We start from the raw sequence: 15191 nt of genomic DNA, 5'->3' as shown, positions 1-15191 counted from the left end.
TTAGCTTTCCCCAAGCTCCCTCATCATATCTTTAACAAAACAAAAAAACCTGGAAGGGGGAGGGGAAGGAGAAAGTTAACTTTGTTAGGAGTGAAGAAGGTGGCACATTCAGTGTCAGGACCAAAACTTTTCCAAGTTCTATGGTAGTCAAAACAGCACTCCTTAGAGATTAGTCTCTACTAAAAGTTCCTCGCTCTGAGGTCCCTAAAACCCACGGCTCAGAAAAGTCAAGGACTCGCTTTTTCACGTCTTCTTCCCTCCGGGTTGCCTGGACCCGTCCCCTTTCCCGCCAACTGCAAGCCCCACCCCTCCGGCCCCGCGCGCGGGACTTTTGGCGCGTTTCCGGGGCTCCGCCTCCCAGGGCCCCGCCCTCCCAGCGACCCGGCCGGCACAGAAACAGGGACCGTTCGGGCTGGGGTAGGGTCGGAGGTTGGTCGCGTCTCGGTCGTTGCCCGAGCCCGCCGAGCCCGCCGAGCCCGCCGCGTCTCCAGCTCTGGGAAGAGCCCTTCCGGCGAAGGCGGGGCGATGCCGGGGAACCGGCAGCCGAGGGTCCGGTCCGGGAACGAGCCTCGTCCCGCGCCCGCCATGGAGCCGGAGGGGCGCGGGGCCTGGGCCCACAGCCGCGCCGCGTTCGACCGGTTGGAGAAGCTGCTGCGCTGCTCGCGTTGGTAAAGATGGACCCTCGGGCGAGTTGCCGCGAGGGCGGGGGGAGGGGATCTTTTCAAACCCCCGGTTCTCTCCTTCCATTCCTGCCCCGCAGTCGGGTCGGCGAGCAGACTTTGTACTTGCCCAGGGATCTGGTGTTAGTTGTCCCCTCCCTCGCTCCCATCCCCTTCCTTTCCGCGCTGCTTGCTTGTCTTTTCTTCGTCAAACCCGACTAAGGTGGTAGTTGTCGAACTTTAGCGGGCCGAAGACTCGTCTGGAGGTGTGGTTAAAAAAATGCAGATTTCAGGCCCCGCCTCCATACTTTGAATCTGCAGGGCTGGGGTGGGGCTAAGGCATCGGGACTGTTTACTGGGCTTGGGATCCCTCCTGCCCAGGGCTGCGCAAGTTTGAAGGGGCCCGCTAAGCTTCAAGCAGCTGTCACTCATTGCTGAGCTGACCCTTTGACCCTTACTCCGTAGCAGCTCTTTCTTGGGAGAGGAGAGTTTGGGGGACCCTTGCTGGAGGTAGATTGAAGATGGCAGTGTGATGTTTCTCATTTCCTTGGTTTAGTCAAAAGGCTGTATGGCTTGGGGTTCCGGCTCTTAGAGATGCTATTTATTATCATTTTTTGCTTCTTATTTTCCTTCATGCTGTTGCACCATGGGAGCGCTCTCACTTCAAGGTTTTCATTATATCTGAAGACATCATGTTCATGACTGGTACTCCATGCTTTTCCTGTAGCTTTTCCTAGTATACAAACCAAGAAGGGCTTGTCACTCTTATCATTTCTTCCAAGAGCATTGATTGAGCACCTGCTGTGTGCACAGCTCTGTATTTCTGCATGGATATAACTCAGGTTTTCTCTCTGCTTGTAGCTGGCCTATTTCTTTTTTGGACTTTGTTTTGACCCACCCCCCCACCGCTCGATCTCCAACCCGCAGAACTTACATAAAGCACAAGTTACCGCAGCTGTTGCTTTAAAAATGAGGACTTAACTGTCACCGAGTTTTGCACTTATATTTGGTTTTACAAAAACTTAAAAAATCACCGCGCTCCTTAGAAAATAGGCACTTTTGCTAGAATACATGGAGACATTCTGAGTTGTGTGTGTTTTTTAATAACACAGGGGTCCTCCATCTGAGAATAAGAAATTTAAAACTAGCTCTGCTAGTTGCTATAATAGAAGCAATTATAATAACACCTTAGTAGTTAAACAAAAGTTAGACATTCAGATGGGACATTTCTGTATGGAAGGCACTAAGGCAACATCATAGTGCTTCACTTAGAGTGTAGAGTCAGGATGCCTGAGTTCAGGTTCCAGCTTTGACATGGCCCAAGTCATTTATTTATTTATTAACATTTTTTTTTTTCTTAAATTTATTTTGAGAGAGAGAGAATGCATGAGGTGGGGAGAAGGGCAGAGAGAGAGAGGGACAGAGAATCCCAAGCAGGCTTGTGCTGTCAGCACAGAGCCCTATGGCGGGGCTTGCTCCCAACAACCCTTTGATCATGACCTGAGCTGAAATCAAGAGTCTGACGCTTAACCGACTGAGCCATCCAGGCATACCATGTCTCAAATAATTTAATTTCTGTGCCTCAGTTTCCCCATCTGAGTGATAATTGTGCTCTGCTTATCCACCTATGGGGATTCATTACTAATAAAAGATACTATTGAACACCTGCAAAGTGCTCTTTTGGCGTTGGGGATTCATTAGTGAACAGAGCAGGCAAAAACCTCAGTCTTTAGGAAGCTAACATTCTGTGGGAGGGGGGAAACTAAATGAAATTATATGTGTAAAGTGTTTAGTATGGTGGTTGTTATAGAATAAGTGATAAGTAATAGGTGTCTTATAAAAATACAAAAAAAGCATAGCCTGCTTGCTGAATGGTTTGGTGAAGGCAAAATAGGTGCTTTACAAAAAGAAGAATAATCCGTAGGTTGTCCTGAACTATAATACAGCCAATTTCACTTAAAAAAATTTTTTTTAATGTTTATTTTTATTTATTTTTAAATTGTTTTTAAATGTTTTATTTTTTTAAATTTTATTTATTTTGAGAAAGAGAGCACAGGTGGGGGAGGGTCAAAGAGAAGTAGAGAGAGAATCCCAAGCAGGCTCTGCAACATCAGTGCGGAGCCAGATGCAGGGCTTGAACTCAAACTGTGAGACCATGACCTGAGTGGAGACCAAGAGTCCGGATACTTACCCGACTGCGCCACCCAGGTGCCCCGTAATGTTTGTTTGTTTTTAAGAGAGAGACAGAGTGTGAGCGGGCAGGGGCAGAGAGAGAGCGAGACACAGAATCCAAAGCAGGCTTCAGGCTCCAAGCTCCTATCTGTCAGCACAGAGTCCGATGCGGGGCTGGAACCCACGAACCGTGAGATCGTGACCTGAACTGAAGTCAGACGTTTAACCAACTGAGCCATCCATGCATCCTGCCAGTTTCAGTTTTTATCCCTGCCAAGTATTTTTCTAGTTTCTAACAAAAGTGAGCAGACAATAAGAGCCAGAGGACTGAAAGTAGACATCAGTAACTAGGTCCAGACTTTTATTACAACTTATCCTGTTGGCTGGAGAATAATACTGAACTCTAGTGAATTTTCTTAAAAAGTTAATATATGAACCACTGATGGAATAACAACTAAATCTCAATGGTGTCTTTGCAGATTTTCACCAGGGCTTGGCAAACTTCTTCTGTAAAGAGTCATATAATAACTGATGCTGACCACCATCTGTGTTCTTACTATTTTTTGTCTTTTACAACCCTTAACAACATAAAAAGCATTCTTAGCTCAAGGCTGTACAGAAACAGTCTACTGACTTGATTTGGTGCATAAGCTATAGTTTGCTGAACTGTTTTAATAGGTAGAATGTCTTAAGTCTAAAAATCCTCAGTGTAAAATTTTATATGACACGGGATTTAATATTTAGAAGTGATTTTGCATTCCTGTTGGTGTCTCTGTATGTCTTGGCACTGTCTACAGTGTATAAAGCGTGGCCCATTTCTTCTTACCCGGGGAAGATAACCCCTTTTTCCCCACCCGCGCCTTTCCCTGTAGCTGCCTGACGCCATTGCTTCAAAGAACAACTCAGGATGGTCTGCTTCTTGCTTTGCTACCTACCATTCCTGGCAGTGTCCTGTTACTTGAAATTGTGTGTCAGTATGCCCTTTTACAGAGTTTCAGAGTTCTACCCAGTGGACTAGTGATTACCCCGATTACCCTCACATTCAGCTTGCAGCTGTCATCTATATTGTGTTCCCAGGTGTCACCTGTCTTATACAGCATATTGCATCTGTTTTACGGGAAGCATTGCTTGTGGGTGAGGGTGGATTGGCTACATTACAGGGCATCCTTTCTTGACCTTTAACATAAGTAGGACTCCAAGGTGAAGCTGATGAAATTTTTTCAAGAGGCCAGATGTGACATTTGTGTTAGGTCCAAGCCCCACAACCAGATAAGAAGCTATTTAAAGATTTGGAAAAATGAGACAGGAAGACCGTATCATTTGAGAGGCTGACAGAAAGCATAGTAATAATGTGTTCCTAAAGGAAGTAGGAAAAAATAATAAGGGCTGTAATGTAAACCCCAAGTGTCATATGACACTATTTTGTGAGTTAAAATTAGGTACCTCTTGACATTTTTGGGTGTGTGCAGGTTGACCTCTACTATAGTGTAATTTGGAGTTATAGCATTTTTAAAAAAAATTTTTTTACATTTATTTATTTTTGAGAGACAGAGTGAGACAAAGTGAGAGTGGGGGAGGGGCAGAGAGAGAGGGAGACACAGAATCCGAAGCAGGCTACAGGCTCTGAGCTGTCAGCACAGAGCCCAACACGGGGCTCGAACCCACAGACCATGAGGTCATGACCTGAGCTGAAGTTGGACGCTCAACCGACTGAGCCACTCAGGCGCCCCCGGAGTTCTAGCACTTTTTAAATCAACTTTTAGTAAAGAGTAAAAAAGCAATCTTGTGATTTTTGGCATAGATGATTTTATTTTTCTAAATTATTTTTTGTCATTTTAAAGGCGATCAAGATTATTTTCTCTTATAGCATCGCTTAGTGATTAAGAACATTAATTTTGAACCCTGGCTTGAAATCCTGTTTCAGTGATTTTTGGGTAAATTAGTTTATCTTGTATGCTTCCTTTTCTCATTTGTGAAAATGAATTAGTAGTAGTTTCTATCTTATGAGGTTACCAGAATTAAATGAGTTAATATTTATAAGATTCTTAGAGCAGTGCCTATTATGTTCTATGTGCTATATGGATGTTTGTAAAATAAAGGATAGATTTCCTGACCCCAGCATTAAGCTTTTGTCTTCATTAGCTTTGCTCAGAAGCACTTTAATAGGCCAGTGATCCTTAAGTGGGATGATTACTCCTTTAGCTTGCTCTGATGCTGGTTCTTCTTTAGGACCATAAATGATCACTGATGGACCACATTAGTGGTGACATGGTGAGACATTTTTTACCTTTAAGGAGCACACGCTTAACTATAAGGGGTAAAATGCACACAGAGTTCAGGGTAGGCCAAGGAGATGTAGAGAAGTGTACTTGGATGGTGCCAGTGGAGGAAAGCTTCATGGCTTTTGAATTGGGCCTCGGAAAGAGTTTCGTAGATGGAGACTGGTGGAGTATGCTAATCACAATATGCTAAAAGGTACTGTAGAATAAAGGGGAAGTGAGTCAGATGGGCAGAGAGTAATTGGTAGCCTAACAACTGACTATTCAATTGGTTCACATAATTCCTAAGTAGAGCAATTTGTGTAACTTTCCTGTCACTCTGATGTCATCTATAAAATGAGGAAAATGGACAAAGGGCTTTCTAAGACTCCCTCTAGTTCTGCAGATTCCATAATTATGAGTTTCCTTTGGAGACAAATTATTGTTTAAAACTTTCTATTGACTTTTAACATACATCCAGAAAAGGGCACAAATCATTGGTGTTCAGCATGTATCCTATATCTCTTCTAAATGTAGAATGTATTTACTTATGTGGTATTTTGATTCTTTGATACACATTTCATAAAGACAGGTTCACATTTGTGGCCACAGTGCTGAATTCATGGTTTCTTAGTGTTTGTTAAATTAGTGCATGGAAGAATTTAGGTTAAGTTAGGATCACATTTAAGGAGTCTTTGCAAGTGGAAATACCATAAAGGGCCTGGTTAATTTCACTTGACTCACCTAGAATCCTCTTTGGTTCCTGGGGTTAGTTACCCATAGTAAACAATGACTAGGGTCTTGAGCAGATGTAGAAGCCAAGGTCTTTCGCCCTGGGAGGTAAAGGTAGAACCATGAGTTACACAGACCCATTATAGGCCTCCACATACCTGGTGTTCTATAGTGCTTGTGTCTGCCAGAGAAACTTACCAGAGACATTGAGCACCTGTTCCCCATAGCATTGGGGATGGTCTTACAAGTGAAGTTCTTGTTAATATGAGCCTGGGACTTTGAGGAGAGATTTTAGGCTGGGAGTGCACTCTTGACAGTCATCTGCATTAGAAGGTTTGAAAGCACACTTCTGGAAGTGAGCAGGGAAGAGAATATAAAGAGCCTTAAAATCAACATTTGAGCATTAGGTGGAAGAGGTAAAGCTTTAAGGACAGTTAGTTAGATACTGTTTTGCTTTGGAAGAAAAGAAATAGAGGACAGAATAACCAGAAGTATTTGAGGCAGGTATGCATAATATTCTCTGTGCGCATCTGTCTCATAACAATAGATCCCATTATAATCAGTCATTAATAGACAGGAGTCTATTACCCATTTGGCTTTTGGGATATTGGCTCCTTGATTTATTCAATATTTATCAACACTAAGTAATTAGACATGATTAAAAAATTTTTTTTCCCATGTGATTTACTTGAATCTGGCATACAAAATACACAGAATAAGATGGCTTTGTGTCATTATTCATATCCCTTGTTAACAATTTTTTTATTCTGAAGACAAATACAACAGATTGTTTAATTGGCTTGAAGAGCCTGTGCATTTTGGTGTTAAATGTGTTGGTCCACACTTAAAAATAACTTGGCGATTTTCTAAAATGTAAGAGCATTGTGGTAGCTATCTTGCCTACTGTTAAGTAGCAGTTTATCTCAGTAAGCTTAGGGAGCCATTCTGTTAAGAAATAGGTCTGCCTCAGTATTGTAATCACAACTGAATTTCCTTTTCTTCTTTGCAAAGAAATTTTTATATCAATAGGCCCTTTTTAAAAAAAAAAATTGTTTGTTCTCCCTACTTAGTTCTTCCCCAAGTTATAATCCTCTGACTGCGCTGATCTTTCCAAATCAACTACATGTGAAGTAACAGAAGTATGACTGCAGATTGGAAAAAGTAGAGTAGCTGAATTTTCAGGGTACAAAAATCCTGTTACCATGCAAATGTCTTTTCTTATTCTTCTGGACTTTTTTCTTTCTAATATATATGTATATCAAACAAAGAATAGGGTAAAGATAAAATAGAATTCTTAATATAAATTCATTTTTGCATGTACTCTTCCATTTGCTTCATTCACTGAGGATTTATCGAAATTCTGCTGTTCGTATAGCACCATGCTAGGGAGGTAGTGGGGAGCTCAGAAAAAATGAAAGTCAAGATCTCTTGTTTGTAGGGCTAGAATCTATTTGGAGACCAGGGGGAAAAATAAGGAATCAAGCAGATAAAATACAAAATAATTTAGCTTTCAGCATTGATTTCCAGGGCTCCAACTAGATGCCATCTCTCTGGAACTTGAGAACATTTTGTAATTCTCTTAAATCATACACTAACTTTGCTTATCAGATTACCTAGTTAGATTATAAGCTCCTTAATATAGATTGTATTGCAGTCAACCTTGTGTTCTTTACATGTATGGTGCAAGGTACAGATTTTGCATGAGTCATGGTATGGAAACTAAAATTCAAGAATTTCTGTGCTTTGTTTAGTGTCATTTTTATTATATCATCCTGTATAATATTTGGATAATGTGTTCGGCTTGAATAGTTTTGGGAGTTGTGAGGAGGAAGTGTATTCTAGGATGGGAGAACAGCCTGAGCAGTCTGGTTTTGGATCTTGGGTATTATTTGAGAAATGTTACAGACACTGGCCTGCTGAGAGCAGAGGTTTTTTTTTTTGTGGAGGAGCAGTGCAAGAAAATGTTGCTTGCTTTGGAGTTAACTGGATTGTGAAAAACTTTCTAATATTAAGTTTTTAAAAATTGAAATAATACATGCATTAAAATATTAAGGTATATGGTGATTAAATATTTAAGGGAATGACAGGTGGGCCTGAATCCTTTTCTTTAAGAACCCACTATGATCAATTTATTATGTGTCCTTTAAGAGGTTCTCTGTGTTTGTATAAGCATTGTAAGCCTCAGATGAGAAGATACTATACATCCGGGAGATGTATCATGATTTATTTAACTGTTTTCTTGTTGGTTAAAATTTAGATTGTTTCTGGTCTTTGGCTTTAATAAGCTGTGCTGGAGTGAATATCCTTGTCCATGGCCTTTACAAAGTTTTAGTTGAAATTATTTGTGAACAGCGTGCCTGGCTGGCTCAGTCAGTGGAGCCTGCAACTCTTGATCTCAGGGTTGTGAGTTCAAGCTCCATGTTGGGTGTAGAGAGTACTTAAAAAAAATCTTAAAAAAATAAAATTATGCATGACTATAATCAACAAAGTCATTAAGTCAGAGACATAATAAAAATATTCATTTGCTTCATCTGTACTCCAGATACAACCTCTTTCATCTCTTAGTTCTTCATGGTTTACATCTACATTTCCAAATAATAGGTTTCTATTGCTACCTCTTGATTTTTTCCATTTTAGACATTATTTATTAACTTTCTAACTTCCTGCACTAAAAGATCAGTTTTCTTATATTATCTATTCACTTTCTACTGTGGGAGATGACTGGGTATAAAATTTGAAGGACAAAATAATTTTCAATCATTATTTTGAAGGCTGGGTATCCCTTGTCACCCTTGGGATGTCATATGCTGTTCTGGATCCTTAAAACAAAAAATATTTATATGCATATATGTATATATATGTGTATATGTATATATGTGTATATGTATGTGTGTGTGTGTATACAGACATATATATATGACGTTTTATTCCTTAATCTCTGGAATCTCTTTATTATCATGTCTAGACAGACATCTTTGGTATATTAGAGTTTCAGTTTTGCAAGCACCTGAGTATCTCTGAAGGATAAATTCCCGACACAGGAATAGTTGAATTAAAAGTGGATGCATTTAAAATTTTGATACTTATTGTCTGGTTGTAATAGAAATTGTTTTATTGCAGAGTATCTTCTCCTCTAAGCTCTAGCCATTGTCTGAAAGCCTGGCTTTGACAGAGATCAGTGCCACTCTTTATCTGCTCTGTGAGCTCTTCATTAACAATTTTTTGAACTTGACACCACACCTCCCTCTCCCAGTCTTGGGTATAACACCCCTCTCACTGCTCCTTCCACTATGCATGCGTACATACTTTTCTGCACATGCACATACTTCTCTGTCAGTCTTCCAGTGTCCTTCCTCATCTGCTAACAGCACCAAAAAATATATTCTAGCTCACTAATTAGAATTAGTATAATTTATCAATTATTCATAGATACTGGAATCATTGCTAATCACACTATAGCATCTCATTGCTAGGGTGAAGGGTCAGAACCAGAGATAAAGGGTTCAGAGTTATCGTAAAAAGGAAATTTAAGTTTAGAAATAGAATCAAGGCATTGAGTCGAGTACTGCCATAGAAAGCCAGAAGACTGTGAACTGCATCCTGGGGATAAGCCTACAATTGAGAGACAGGAAAAGAAGCAGCTAACGAAATGCTGGTATAGGCGGATAAATGTGCTATAAGAAAATTAAAACTCAACAGAAGGAAAGGTTTCAGGAAAGAATGTGAGATCAATGTTGCCTCACAGAGAAGTCAGGGAGAACGAGGCCTAAAAATGCTTTAGGGAACAGTTTCAGCAGAGTTGGGAGTTCAAGCTAGGGAGATAAGGAGATAGAACCATGTAGAGCACTTTCTGAGGACTTTACATCCACAGAGAGGGGAAGAGCTGGGGCTGAAGGTAGAGTAAGGCAGGAGCTGAAGAAAGGGCTACTTTATAGGGTGGAGGAGAGAGTACCTGTGCGTGTTTAGTTGCAGATAGAAGAAGAAATTTTGCGGAGTATAATGATGAGAATCGACTACTTTAGGAGACAGGGAAGATACTGGATCTAGGGACAGGGAGAGCAGCACATTTTAAGAAGGAAGAATGACTGCAGGACATCTTTCCCCCTGAGCCCAGAGGGAGGGACAGGGTTATGGGTGAAGAGGAAGGAATAGGCCCAGGTGGTGAAAAGCTCACAGTCAGGTTAATGGGATTTAGGAGCATGGAGATTGTTTTGAATAGCCATCTGTTCAAGCATTTGTTATACAAAGGTGAAGAAAGTACCAACTGAATTTATAGAGACACATGTATATATCTGTCTGTATATATCTGTCTTTTTATCATTGTTATTCATCCCCTGAGAGTAGGCAAGGAAGGAGTGGACTGTGGGGCCTATCTGGTATTACTGGCATCTGTGAGTGTCTAAAAGGTCAGTGCAAATAGGGTGGTGGTGGAGATGTCCGTGAAGTAGTAATTGTGGCCTGTGAATCCAAGGAGCTAATGAACTGAATGGCCTTGTCTGGAGGCAGAGAGCAACTGAAGGTGGAGGTTTGGTCAGAGTGGTAGAATAAAAAAAATATAGGGAGTATATATATAATGATAGGAGGAAGTGAGATACATCACTTCTGAGATCTTAGAGCCAAACTTGTGATGAAGTAGAATTCAACACACTTGATTAGGAGAGATCAGATTAGATTTGGTGGGTGAAATAGTGAGCAGAAATTATAGGAGGAGCGTGAGCATTGTAGCAGAGATCATCGTCATTGCCAGAGTCACAAAAGTGCCTGGCACTTCACAAGTCATATTTTTACACTGTGATCTGTGTGGTGGGATAGAAAACTCAGACATTGTGAGTTTTTAAAAAGCAATGGGTTTTATAATGTCAGTGAGCACCATTTTTGGTATCTTGAGGATAACATTATAGGTGTGTACTCTGTTTTTAGCGTTCTTTCTGAAAGCTCGATTTCACTTTAATGTTCACATCTATTAAATGTGCTATTTGATACTTTTGATCTTTCAAGAAATGTGGAAAACTGTTTTTATTGATATGTGGTACATATACAGAGGTAATTGGATAATAATGCTGTAAATACCTAAAGGTCCTAAGGTTAGTGTAATAAACCAAGCACAAAAAATATTCATCCTTCAAAAGCTTTATTTTCTCCTGTTTGCTCTTGCTGCATTACGCTCTCTGAATACAATGACTTGATGTGTTTATTAATAAGTACGTACTGTTACTTTCTGAGGATTATCAAATGTAGCAGGTATTTTGATGCACAGTAATTGTGTTTCTCTCTCTTTCCCCAATGCCGTGACTCTCATTCAGTCCGTAGAATGTCAACCTGATGATTCCTGTTTGCAGTTGCTTAACGAACAAAACAGTCAGTTAATTGTGAACTGAAAGAATGGCTGTATTTTTGACAAGGCATCTATGTAAAATAAATTGCCTCTTAACAATAGCCAGAAACCAGTGCATTCCTGTGGGAAACCATGAATGCTTATGGTCAAGGTGGTCAGATGTTCTGATTTTCCTGGGTCAGTTCTGGTTTACACCTGCTATCCCAGTGTCCTGTTTAGTTGTCATGCCCTGTCACTCCCAGAAATGTTCTCATTTGGACAATATGTTATATGGTCATTCTGCCTTTTAGGCCTTATTTTGAAATTTATGGTCTATACTTTGAATCATTAAGCGAAGATGTATCTTAGTAATTGAAAGAAGCAGTCAGTGGTCAGTTTTGCCATCCTCTATAAAGGTGTAGGGATACTTACACAAAGTTCCTTCTTTCTGAATTCCCACTATATGCATTATAAAAAATGTTACAGTTTGTACTGAGTTTGCTAGTAGCTATTTGAATTCAGCAGATGTGTGATGATACAATATTTAATCAGGGAGTAACAGCCTTTCAAATAAATATATCCTAATCTTCTGCTTTGGAAAGAGAAATACAGTAGTGTCGGCCCTTGGATTTATGAAATGTTGGGTAATAAGTGTTTATCTCACAATGACCTAAGTCTTGATTGTCTTCCTTTCTTCAAACAGCACTAATATTCTGAGGGAGCCTGTGTGTTTAGGGGGATGTGAGCACATCTTCTGTAGGTAAGTAATTATGACTTGATCCATAGTGTAACTATATTTTTTACTAGGTCATCCTCCTGTAACCATATTAGTAATATGTTGTGTGTTATGTTTGTGTAACTCTCATAGGCTACAAATAACTTACTGTACATTGTCTCATTTTGATGCATAAAACTGTCTTACTTTACAAATAAGAGCATCAAAGCTCAAAGGGGGTGACTTGTTCAGAGTTGCATAGCTTAGCAAGTAGCTTGGGGAGAAAAATCTGTTATGTAATTGAAATACAGCTCTTTTTTTTCCCCCTTCTGGTTACTTTGGAGTCTAGACCTTCCAGATTGTGAAAATCTTGCTCTGGATTAATTTTCTGGGGCTTCTGTAACAAAGTACCAAAGACTGAGTGGTTTGGAATGACAGAAATGTATTGTCTCACAGCTGTGGAGGCTACAAGTCCAACAGCAAGGTGTCAGCAGGGTGGTTGTTTCTGAGGACTGTGAGGAAAATCCTGTCCCATGATTCTGTCCTACCTTCTGGTGGTGGAGAACCTTTGTCTTCTGGCAATCTTTGTCCTTCCTTGGATTGTAGGTCTATCACTGATTTTGACCTTCATGTTCACACAGCCTTCTCTTTAGTGTGCATGTTTGTCTCTGTGTCCAAACCTGCCCTTTTTGTAAGAATGGCAGCTTTCCTGGAGTAAGGCTCACCTCGATAATCTCATGTTAATTTGATCTCGAGAAAGACCCTATTTCCAAATAAGATTAGGTACTGGGGGTTAGGACTTCAACATCTTTTTGGGGGACACAGTTCAAGCCATAATAGTTACTATGGAATTGTGTCCATGTTATAGTATGAAAGCCCTGGCATATAGATTAGAATATTAGATTTTCATCTCATTCTATTTCTTATTCTGGAGAAATCAATTAAAGGACTGAATGTCTTGGTTTAATTGTCTCTGAGACAGGGTCCATGTAGCCTCCTTTGCATCAGTTTTTTAATGACTTCAGTAATGACGCATGACTATCTGGCATGAACGAGTTCGGCATGAAGTTTAAGCACACAAGAAAATAATTTACTGTGTGACTGCTGTGGGCTGATGTGTGGGAAGTGACTATGCTTGGGGTCCCAGTTTTCCTTCTGGAAACATGGATTTGATATATGGGGCATATCCAGCTGGAGGCTGGGATAGGGAATGGTACATGTTGCCCATCCACTCTCCGTTTGGATGATGACAAGGACTTCACATGGGCAGGGCACGTGCGTCAGTCATCCTCCTTTCCCCTGTGCCCACGTCAGGGATCTTCATGGCAATAAAGCGGACTGCCAACTACAGAGCTGCTCAAGGCAGAAACCACAAGTAACACCCAACTGCTCTTTTCTTCCTTGTCACATCATTAAGTTCTGTCCCCTCCACCTCACAATGTGCCTTGAATCTTGAATTTTCCCACTCTTCTCTGTATTTACTACTGTTTATTTGATCCAAGCCACCATTGTATTATCTCTCCTCAGACTAGTATAATAAGTTCTTAACTGCTCCCCTTCCTCATTTTCTACATTCTTAATAGTGATCTTTTAAAAATGTAAATCACATCCATATCCTTACCCTCCTTAAAGTCCTCTAGTGGCTTCTTTTACACTTAGAATAAAATCCTTACTCTTCACTATAAGGTCTGGAAGACCTGTACAGGACCCAATTCCTGCCTGTCTCTCCAGCCACACTTCCTTCTAGCTCACCCTGTCCAGCTACCTTCTCCTTTTAGTTCATTAAACACACCAAAGTCATTCCCGCCTCAGAACTTTTGCACTTGCTATTTCCTCCTTCTAGAATGTACCGCCAAATTTTTGTGAGGCTAACTTTTCATCAGTTGCATTTCAACTCAGATGTCACCACCTCCAAAAGACCTCCCATGATGCCCTTATGAAATATGCCCACTTCCTGTCCTTACTTGGTAGTAAGCAGATTTATTTTGTTTCAGCTGCTGTACTCGCTGTATGTAATAGATCGGTGACAAATTTTGATTATGTGATGCCAAGAATTGGGTAACTGTATTCTTTGCAGATTTGCAGCTGTGTAAAACTGCTAAGCAATGTTGTAAATACCATGCAGTTTTTTAATGTTTATTTACTTTTGAGAGAGAGAGAGAGACGGAGGAGGGAGGGAGGGAGGACCAGAGAGAGAGGGAAACAAAGAATCTGAAGCAGGCTCTAGGCTCTGAGATGTTAGCACAGAGCCCAACATGGGACTCAAACTCACACACCGTGACATCGTGACCTGAGTCGAAGTTAGACACTTAACCGACTGACCCACCCAGGCACCCCGTAAATACCATGCAGTTTTAAAAGATGGTTTGATATATACCAGTCTAGTTGAAGCATTGAAGTGGAGGGGTGCTGGTTGGAGGGGCACAGATTTTTATGTCATTGACAGTGTTATGGTAGTTCCAAGGTACTTTCGTGTCAATCCCTGATAAAAGTAGTCCATGTATTCTCTAAGGTAGAAATCATTTAAAACATATGGCAGACATATGCAGACTTTTTGGCTTTGGATCATTTGACACCTTTAAAAATTGAGGATCCCAAAGCAGTTTTGTTTGTATGTGTGTATTTACCATGTAAAACTGAGACATTTAAAAAATACCATTCACTTAAAAATAACAGTAATAAACACATTACGTAGTAACATAAGTCACACTGTTTTAAGGAAAAATAACCATTTTATAAACCAAAGAAAAACTAGTGAGAGTGACACTGTGTTATATTTGTGCAAATCTCTTCATTGCTTTGATGAATAGAAGACTGTAGATTCTCGTATCTACTTATGTAATCGTTCTGTTGTGATCTAATGTTTTGATTGCAGTATGTGAGTGAGGAAGATCTTGTATTATGCATATGCATAGTTGGAAAAAAGAAGGATTTTTAAATAGACTTTTTAGATAGTTATGGATATTCTTCTTTGATATGACACCATTACTTAGCAAGTGCTAGTTTCTTTAGATTTGTTACAGTGTGGACTTTAAAAGGATACCAGTGAACTTTTTGTATTCTGTTCCAATAAATTTCATTGACTTATCCTGTGCTGTGAACGAATCTTTCACCCAGCATGATTTCCTGACCACATCTGTCGGTCATTTGGAAAATACTGGCTTACTGAGTCATACAGATCTATTGAGAAATAATATCTTTCCCCAGAATTCTAGATTAATGTTTACAAAATAATTTGAGAACATTTATAAGATGAACATTATAGAATGTGTAAAATAGACTGAGTACTGGTGTGGTGCTGGGTAAGTGTCTCACCTAATTGGATCTCATTTTCTTTATCT

General features: G+C 40.2%; 1 protein-coding gene across 4 annotated transcripts in view; it reads left to right on the top strand.

Annotated features, from left to right (window-relative positions):
- Positions 1-357: 357 nt before the first annotated feature.
- Positions 358-15191, top strand: part of BARD1 (BRCA1 associated RING domain 1) — an 82579-nt gene continuing 67745 nt past the window's right edge. For 2 of the 4 annotated variants that reach the window (XM_053215758.1, XM_053215757.1), the window contains exons 1-2: positions 5252-7004; positions 11839-11895. Coding sequence is in view for 1 of the 4 variants with exons in the window: in XM_027051493.2 (XP_026907294.2) it covers positions 526-668; positions 11839-11895 (200 nt within the window). In the remaining 3 variants the exon portion in view is untranslated. Of the gene's footprint in view, positions 669-5251; positions 7005-11838; positions 11896-15191 lie in introns of those variants that run through there. The other 2 variants (XM_027051493.2, XM_027051510.2) reach the window with 2 other exon arrangements.

The sequence above is a fragment of the Acinonyx jubatus genome, chromosome C1 (assembly GCF_027475565.1).
Source record: "Acinonyx jubatus isolate Ajub_Pintada_27869175 chromosome C1, VMU_Ajub_asm_v1.0, whole genome shotgun sequence".
Lineage (NCBI taxonomy): Eukaryota > Metazoa > Chordata > Mammalia > Carnivora > Felidae > Acinonyx > Acinonyx jubatus.
This window is presented reverse-complemented; position numbering and strand designations above follow the sequence as displayed.